Source organism: Balearica regulorum, chromosome 5, assembly GCF_011004875.1.
Source record: "Balearica regulorum gibbericeps isolate bBalReg1 chromosome 5, bBalReg1.pri, whole genome shotgun sequence".
NCBI classification, from domain to species: Eukaryota; Metazoa; Chordata; class Aves; order Gruiformes; family Gruidae; genus Balearica; species Balearica regulorum.
The window spans coordinates 70130452-70140282 of NC_046188.1; the positions used below are offsets into that span (position 1 = coordinate 70130452).

A 9831-nucleotide genomic window follows, 5' to 3' on the forward strand; every position below is an offset into this window, starting at 1 on the left:
GGTCTGCACGTTGTTTTGCCTGCTGAGGAACGCAAAATGAGCCGTGGACCAACAGACCCTATCTCCCAGAGTATCTCCAAGTCTGAAATCCCAGGAGGCTAACTTGCCTCTCGGGATCAGCCTTTTAAATCAGGTTGGCGGCAGACACCCCTGTGATGGCTTCAGAACAAAGACTTTTTCCTTGCAGAGTAAACAACACCCAAAACGAGCTCCTCAAAATATGTGTTCCTCTAAATTTTTAATGCCGTTTTCATCCAACTTGCTCGTCCTGTTTCAGAAGGGCTGGGCCTCATAATTAAAAGCTCTGGCAATCTTATGTCTGGCAAATGTCATCAATGGCTTCACTATGCTGTGCCCTGGCTTCTAAGACAGTGGGAACGGTTTGGAAAGGAGCTCCTGATTAAAGAAACTCTCTGAGGTCAGGTCTCGATTCACTTTGGATCTTTGTGCCAGCTCGGCATGGAGAGAAGCTGCCATGAAATCAGGGTTACCAGCATAACTGACAAGTCCCATTCAAAGCCTGGAAATACCCAAGATGAAGGAATTGTCTGAAGCTTTTGGACCTCTTCATCCTTCTGGACTCATCACAGAGCAAAGGGCTGTCAGCAGCACAAGTACCCCACTGTCTGCTGATCTCATCAGAAAAAAAAAAAAACCTTCATGGACAATTTTATCTTAAACTGAAAACAGAAACAGAGCCGTCCTGCCCTTCTGAGGGCGCAAACCCAGGGTGGTGCCAGCTGACCCCAGCAAGCACCGACAGCCGTCCGGCACGCTGTGACCAGCCGGCAAGCCATCAGGCGGTGCTCTGAAAACAGCTCCAAAGTTTATCTTTATTATCAGATGCATATATTTACCCCACTGCTGACTGCCAGCAAGCATTGGCACTCTCTGCCGAGTCTTGGTTTTCATCTAGCTGATGGTTAGGGAGCAAAGGATTCACCACGTTTTATACATATATATATATGTGTGCGTGTGTGTATATATATATATATATAAAACCCACACTGGTTTGTAAAACTTGAGGAGGGGGCTGCACTACTCTGTGGCCCAGCAGACCGTCCCATACTTGTACTGAACCCTAATTAACACCTTCAGCAGCATCGGTTTTGGGGGCTGTTTTCTGCATGGATCAGGCCAGGGATCCACTTGTACGGTGCAGCATCACAAACGGTTGCAGGACCCGTAGGGGGTGGTGATCTGTGGTGGGGTCTGACACCTCGGGGTAGGAGCACCTTCCGCTAGTGTTACTGGTGTCTCCTGAATCTACACCCTGGGTCTCTGCTGCCTCCAGTTGTGCTAATAGTTTGTATTTATTTTGTTTGTAGTGCGCACCACGAGAGGGAAGGGAGGTAAAGCGCAGAGGCTGCGACTTGAACTTAACGTGTGTGACCCCGCCTGCCATGCCGCCTACGGTCAGGTAAGAAAAAAATGCCACTTCACAATATTTCCTTTAAAACCTATCAGACGTTCTATTGCCAGACCTTTGTGTAAGGCAGGTGTAAATACCAGGAAAAAATTGTGCTTTTATTAGTACACAGACAGAAAGGGGTTTTGCTCAGCATGCATTCGTCATTCATTGGGCAGACACAGCTCGGTGTGTTTGTCGCTCCTTGTGATGTGACGAGCTCATTCCGTTACGCCAAGCAAATCTGGAAGGACAAACGGGTGGGTGTTGACTCACACGGATTAAGCACGGCAACATTTGGTCGTTCAATTTCCTGGCTACTCCTTAGCACCCAGCGTCGTCTTCACGCGCGCAGCCTTGCTCCCGCTGATAACAAAGGGTGCTTTGTGCCGCTGACGTGACAGGATCTGGCCCAGGAGGATTCGTGCCGATGGGAATGTTTTGATTGTGAATGCTGGCGTGAGGTGGACAGGAGCTGGTGTTACCTGGCATCAGCGGGGTCTCCCCCAGGTGTGTCTGAGGGATGAAACTGGGCCCTTCACGGGAACTTTGGCGTCTTTTGTTCCCTCCTACACCCCGGGAAGGAAGACAGCAGCGTGGCTGAGGCGATGCAGGGCCTGCGCCACGGCATCTTCGGCCCCCGGCTACTGCAAATCAGCGCAGAGCTCAGGCGCAGGAGAACGGCCAGTTTTGCACGCATCCAGTCTCGCCCAAGTCTTCCTCGGTGTAGCTTAGCTCTAGCCTAGGATCTGAACAAGATGCTCTACATTTCAAACACTTCTTAGATCTAATACATTATTTATTTGAATAAATACAAAAATAGGAAATTTTGAATACAAAACCCCCTTGTACAAAACCCCCACAAATTACCCAAGCTTTACATTAATACATATGTATTTCTGATACAGTAAAAAAATCTGAAATTGCACACAGTTCTTCAGTTAAAAGACAATGTAGTAATTTCTGCAGAATAGTGGAAATAAACACATTTAACACCAAACAGAAACAGACCTGACAACATTCTGTTGGACTTCTAAACTGGACAGAAGGATGAGCGAATGGTGAATGTTTATGCTCAACTTAAGGCCGTGGTTTTTAAGCCAGCATACCCTCACACTACTGCCTTTGGCCTCTGCGTCAGCAAGAACTGGCTGCCCAAATCCCACAGCTCGGCTCTCCAGGGATGCGCAAAACTCAATTCAACGCTCTCCCACTGGGACAATTCAGGAACTGCCCTACTAAAGTCAGGGAAATTACCACTGGGGTCTGAAAACCCAAATGAGAGCAGGAGAGAAATTGTGCCCTCGAACACGAACACGTACGTGGTACGGCAGAAATGAGTCCGTACGATATTGGCCTGATTCATTTCTGTGTCACTTTGGTTGTACGTTGCTGCTGTGCCATGAAAACTCACATCATCTCAACAGCATGTAGCGAGATGATGCACTGGCTACTATTCTGTGTGAGGAATGAGTATTTGGTACGGATCCCTGATGAATACCAGAGCATTCAGCGTTTTCGCTGACTCATCTCTTGCCCTTGCCCATAAATAAGCTAACTGGTGAGATAGTGTAACACAGCTGCTAGACAGGACATTCGACCTGCCATTCCGGGAGAGCTCTGCGTCTCAAAAATTTGTACTTTAAGCAGAAGAAGGTTTTACAGGATTTTTATATGCAAAAGAATTAAATATTTCAAATATAAACCCACTCTTTTATAGAAGAAACGTGTTGAAAACGTGTTGCAAACTGCTAGGGTTTAGCTGACAAAAGCAGCAATGGCTATGACCTTTAGCACTGACTCAAGCCCGTAGGTGAAGAGAAGAACAGCGTTTATAATGACATCTGCTTGCAGCACGTAAGTTTGCCACACCAGGAAATACACCGACAGAATCACACTTCCAACCGTGATCACAAGACTGAGCCCTAATGGAGCCTCTTCTTCTGTCAGGTTACCCTTTGAACCTCGAAGGAAACAAAAAGCTGGTATGAGTCTTTGATTTCATCTCACAAGATCACAAAGTGTAAGTCTAGAGTACTCCTGTTCAAAAAAGACTCGAGTTCTCACAGCTCAGAGGACAGTGAAACCCTGGTGTGAATCAAGGCTCTGTCACTAAAGGGAAGATCAAACCCAAACACCAACGGACAATCCATTTTGTGCTGACTAAAGTTAATCTAAATAAAGAGCGACACTCAAAGTCGCAACGCCTACCTTTTCTTACCACAGATGATCGGTTCCAAGCTGCAACCATTTTGATTGCTCAGCTCCTCAGTCAACCATCAAAACCTTCCCCCCGTGCCCCCGGTCCTGCACTTAGCGTCACTTGGTGACTGAGCTGCACACCTCAGAGCATGCACTCCTCATTCTAAAATCTTACGCAATACAGAATCTTCCGTGTTCCCTGCTCATCTATTCCTGCTTCAAATTACTATCATTGTGGAGAAGCTGCACTTGTTTCTTCCTTGCATCTTATTTCCAAGCTAGTCTCAGTAGATTTTGCTGTTTAACTACATTAGACTTGAAACTCGCTTTGTTATTCATCCACCAGGCTCCAAGCAAACATATGCAGAGAGCTTTAAGGCAGCAGGCTGAATTCACCCCTACAGCAAGTCAGCTGAATTTGAAAGCATAAATGTCTTAGGAATATCGAGCACAGATTTTAACAGTAATTTTTTTTCAAAGAAAAAAAGGACTTTATGAAGTTTTAGCAAGCTCTGGACAGGGGTTGGGGGCCCTTTCCGCTGTTCTGGCTTAGTGGAATGCACATGTTGGAACTGGGTTGTGTCTTCAGGAATGAAAGGAAAAGGTGCAGTCGCGGTGGCAGCCAGACGCTGCTCGGGGACGTCCTTAGCATTACCCGTTCCACAAGGCTCTGGCCATTTGGTTACTCGTGTACGTTGCTGGAGCAGTTGAACGGAGCTGTATTGCCTCAGCGAATGGAAATCTCTGTGTTTCAACATGTTCATTCTCACAAGTCATGCTCGCTTGTACGCAGCATTCCAGCTGTCCCAGTTATACTGCTTTCTGACGACCCATGGCATTATAGATTATATTTCACACGAGAGCAAATTCTATTTGACCCTCTGGCCAAACCTATTGATCAGTCAGATAAAGTTTAATGACATAAATGAACAACAGTCTCCAAACATCTGCTAGTCTGCTAAACTGGCATGTTTTGACACACACTCAATTTCAGAATGATTAAAGATTCTATTCCACTGAAAAGTCACGGTGATAACATGACATACCCAAGTATAATCGGAGCACTTCAAGAATGGCCATAATGAAAAGCAAGGCAAGATCAGGAGCCAAAAAATCATCTGGATAACTGAAAACTTGACCTGTAGAATAAAAGGGTGTAAATAAGCCAGGAAAAACACAGTAGGCATACCGACAAGCCACAACTGTACCGTAAGCACACAGCCTACTTCTGTGTTACAATACATACAACTTACTTTTATAAACAATCATTGCAAGAGTCGCCAGGAAGTAAAAGATGTAATAAATCCCATTTACATAAAATAGCATCTGCAAAGGAACAGATGATAGCTGATAACTCTTGTCAAGGATTTCTCAGAGCAGTGAGGTGGGATCCATTTCATAAAATCGCCATTTCCCAGTAACCTCAAAATATACCGTTCTGCCTTTTTATGCTAAATGCTTCCACTCCGACTGGCCTACTGGTAGGGTTCAGAAAGTAACTTGAGATTGCAAACAACAGGAGTTGGGAAAAAAGCTTGCTGTTTCAGGTTTGCCTTTAGTTCCTTTTTTAAAAAAGTTATATTTGGTATGTAGCGGGGTATTTGTTAGCCTAAGGAAACGAGGCAACCGGTGTGTGTGTACGTTTCCCCAGACAATTTCGATACCTGGCAGTCAGCCTTAAGCAAGCTGACAGAGGGTTGGCAGACTCCGATACATCAAATTCTGGTAACTTTTTTAAAATAGGTGGCTCTGTGAAGCTGACGGGCCCTATTACTGCCCACATGGTGGAAAGTCTGAAGCTGTGCTCAGTCATTGTTAGGTGTCCGACAAAGGCCGTGAGCTCAGCTTGGAGATGGAAATTCGTAACAAACAGCCTTTCTCAAATCCTCCGAGTATCTCCAAGCAGGGACCTCATCCCAAGCATCTTTTAGAAGAACTACCCATCCAGTTTGTGAAGGGAGCACCCACCCACACGCAGTGGATGTATTCCAGTTCCCAGAGCAGCTCATTTTATTAAAACACAACCAGGTTTTTGTGTTTTTCCAGTTGAAGGAAGGTGGAGCAAAAAATTACTAAAGAGGTTCTAAGCATGGAAATCTCTGAAGCCAAGGGTGTCTCCTCTTCAGAGGTTAGATCTTGGCAGGAGTAAAGGTGAATTAACAAGAGAGAAGAGGAAGTAATACTGAAAACTGCTTTTACTACCTCTTGTCAGCTGTGTCAGCTGTCTGTGAGGTGTGCAGCATGGGGCTAGGGCCGTCAGTCCACAAATCCAGTTGTTAGCCTTGGCCTTCTAAGGAAATGAGTTAGGTGACCATAAACCGTGGCTGCCATCCCTCGGTCAAGACTGCAGGGTGGGTTTGAAGGGGTTTTGGCGTGAGCAGGGCCACATCGCAGCTAAACCCCAGCTAATGCTGCTAAAACATCTTCCCCTGGAGGAAACGCGTTACCGGTTTTGCTTCATGTGGATGGTGCCTATGATGGAAAACTCAAAGGCTAACACAAAAATAGCATTGTGCAGGAAGATGTGAGTGCGTTTCAGCCAGACTTCCTGAAGATTCCCGCACGTGAGGGATGAAAGATACAAAAAGGATACAACTGATGAAGTTCTTCCTTTCCGTTGAGAAGGAAAAAATAAAGAGAAGAAAATAAGTCTAAATATTTACCAAAAGTGGTGCAGAAACATTCAAACAACTGATGTTACTAGAGAGGTCAAGAATGCTTGCAGATTTATTTTTTTTTCCAGTTCTCTGGAGGATTTACTATTTTCTCAGATCATGCAGTTCAGGTTCCAAAACTAACTTCTCAGATACATGAATTCTAAAGTAATTTGGGGGAAATCCCTGTTGTGAAAAGTCACTTTCACCAAGGAACCCATCTCTTTCAAAACATAAAGTAGTACCCAGGCGTTCCCTAGAACTTGTTGATCTTGCCCTTTCACAGCAGATGACATTCATCCCCTCTAACTATGCAGGAACATGCAAGGGAACCACAACGTACCATTTGTTTTTATATTGTGAGAAAACGTTCAGGTAGAACGCAGGGCTCCCCCGTTCCTCTAAATAACATCCTTCCAAACCGGTTCCCTTCAAAAGCAAAGTCGTTCTATGTAAAACCTTACTACGTTCTGATCATCCACAGAAATCATACAAAGTATTTTCTATAAGCTAACCAAGCCATTTTACTTTTTTCTTTTTTTTTCCCTGCAAAACCACAGATAAAGTTCCCTTGCAACACAATGGTACTGATCTACTAAAGGACCTCTTAAGTAACTCGTTAATATTCTTAGCCTCTTTCAGACAGATGAGGAATTGAAAAGTTATGATCTCCATTTCAGAGAGAGCAAAACTGTCTGTGCAGGGGAATTCCATCCATCTTCTCAGAGACATCTCATTATCATCACATCAGTGGGACATGCTCACCTCACCATCTTCATCCCTGGGCTTCTTGAGGTTAATGTCCTCATCACCTAATAGTTTTATGCAGTTGGGCCCAAATTAATCCCCACTAACTTTAGGCACCTAATTAAGGTATCCAATTTGGGAACGCAGTGGAAATAGGCAAGCAATTTTAGAAGGTGATTCATACAGTCTCTGATGTGAAATGCCTCCTGGACGTGCTTCATCTCCTCTCCTCTCTCTGAACAGGGACTACAGGCTCCTAACAGACTCGTCCCTTCACTTAGCCAAAACGCGTTTTGATGAATGCTTTATTTCTTTCTGCAGGATGGTTTCATTACACGTCTTGTTCTGCAGTGACTAATGGTTAAAGATGTGTTTGTATTTATACCCTCACACCAAAGTAACGCCTTGTGTCAAGACGATGTGCTTCTTTTCTTGCACAGCAATAAGGAGATGTCTCCATTTTAAAGTTATTTTAGACTGTGAAGCGGGATGTTCATTTGACATACCACAACTGCATGTTATTATTCCGCCAGAAGTGTCCGGATATAGAACTTCTTCTGTTTAACTAAGCTCTAATGGTGCAGCCTCTTCCACGCTGGGTAGCTACGCTGCCGTGATGCCAGTGGTATAATTAAGAGTACAACGATTTTACCGTACAGGCAATCTCTAGTGAATTCCCTAATGGCAGTTCCCCAACTTTATTTTTAAACTTTTTTTCTTTAAAACCTTTTCCACAAGAGGGCACTGACCACATTCCTGCATCTGTTCTGAGGATGGGTTTGATAGCCACTATTCTTTAGAACATGCTGCCTCCCCCCGAGTGACAGGGGACATTTCACATGGCTTAAACATTTAAAAGCCACAACATGCCTCTGAAAGGGATACTGCAGGTAAGTAGTAATCATTATGCCAGCTGAATATGTAATTTCATGTATAACAGCAGGCTGCTAATCCCAACATTCCGAGATTGTCTCACTGCTAGGATTAATGAAGTCTGCATTGCTGCTGGGGGATTTTTAAATTGAAGGCGAGTGTTTTGGCACAGGGAGGTGGGGGGAAAGCACACTAAGAATTTTAAAGCACACAAACTTGCAGCAGCAGGCACAGCATTCTGCTAAGGGGGACGTTTGCATTAGTGAGACCTGGCGCGGTGACTTTCCACTGCGTGCAGGCTGGTACCTGATTTCTGCCTACTTGAAAGCTTGTATGGTCCAGAAGAAAACAAAGCGTAATGCCACTTGTTTCCAGCTGAATATATTCTTACATGTAGGAGGGTAACTCCCAGGCAACAAGGTATTTGCACCTGGGATGAGTGCGGATTGAGAGCGTGAGCCTTTCCAAGCCGCTTGCGTTTCCAGCCTAACTCTTGGGAGCGCAGCAGCCATCCGTTCGTCCGTCCATGGCGCAGGCTGGAGTCCCTCCGCATGTATGCACGCCTCCACTGCAAGTCCTGCGCTTGGACAGCCCTTTAACCAAACCCTGCTGACTTTCCCGCGCTACAGACTGCACTCAGTTAAGTGTTTTATACAACAAAAGCCCAACTGCTTATTCAGGCCGCTATTGATTTTAGAAACGATTGTGATGCCATGCACGCTTAATTCAGGTAGAACATGGCCCATTTTCTAAAAAAACGGTTTCATTTTTTTTAATGCCAAAACTATATTAAAAGCATGCAGCAGCTATAGTTCATGTTACCCGGTGCACCTCACCACACAAACTTGGGTTTAGGACTTTGACAAATGCCAGTTGTTCCAGCGAAAACCAGCTTTGTCTACCTGGGGCTGAATTTATATTTTGGGGGAAGCCTTTGCCCTCTTTGCAGTAAGTGGAAATGAGTAATTTTGACCACGCTAATGAAGAATTATTTTTTTTTTCTCTGAATGCCAGTGGTGCATAATTGGAAACAAAAGAGCTGAATTTTCAAGGGGCGTCACTCGGACTCAGGAAAGCGATTTCCCTGCGTATAAAGGTGCTCCTCAGCCGCAAAAGCGCCAAGGCCACACTCACCCTGACACAGGGTCGGGATTTACCTCAGCGTGTCAGGGCTGTCGCGATATGGCTATCGGGCTGGGCTCGGCGCTTAGGCCTAGCTCGACCTCGGCCTTCCGCCTCGCTCTCGTCGCGTCCCCCGGCCTGGGGCGGCGAGAGGTAACCTCTAACACGGTGGGAAACAGGCCTCCCCCGTCACCCTCCGCCCCGCCGGGACACGGGGGAAAGAGCTGCCGGTACGGACGGCAACGGCGCTCACCTCGCCTCAGAGCGGCCATCTTGGCGCCCCTCCCCCGCCAGTCCTCCAGCGTCCCGGCAGCCTCTGCGCCGCGACCGTTCGTCCGCGAGCGCCTGGGAGGAGCTCGCTGCCCTCTCCCCGCCCCCCCCGCCTTCGGGTACGATCGGAGCGCTCGGCCCGGTTCGGTCGCTTTCGGGCGGATTCGGGCACTGCCCGTTCGGGCTTCTCCGTTCGGGCCGGCGAAGGGGAATTCGGGCGCGATCGGAGAGGACTCGGCACAGCTCGGCTTTCCTCGCGCCCGTCTCACCCGCCTTCGGGCGCGATCGGAAAAGGCTCGAGCGAGCTCGGGATTCTTCGACCCTCTGGGCCGGACCGCTCGGGGACTCGGCCCTGTTCGGGCGGGCTCGGCTTCCCCACCCGATCTGTCAGGTATCGCTTCGGGCCGCGCTTCTACGGACTCGGCCGGGCTCGGCTGCGTCCTGCCTTGGGATTGGCCAGCCGGCAGGAAACGCGGGCCCCGCTCGTCGGGAACCATCAATCGCCTTCGAACGAGGCCTGGAAAGACTCGGGACACTTCGGGCACCATCGGAAGC

At 47.0% G+C, this 9831-nt stretch overlaps 1 protein-coding gene across 1 annotated transcript; it reads right to left on the reverse strand.

Moving 5' to 3' along the window:
• Positions 1–1508: 1508 nt before the first annotated feature.
• TMEM80 (transmembrane protein 80) lies at positions 1509–9824 on the reverse strand. The gene is given in 7 exon segments (XM_075755622.1): positions 1509–3372; positions 4657–4749; positions 4864–4957; positions 6204–6220; positions 9260–9479; positions 9481–9651; positions 9654–9824. Coding segments are annotated over 7 exon segments (972 nt in total). The 3' UTR covers positions 1509–3166.
• Between the last annotated feature and the right edge of the window lie 7 nt (positions 9825–9831).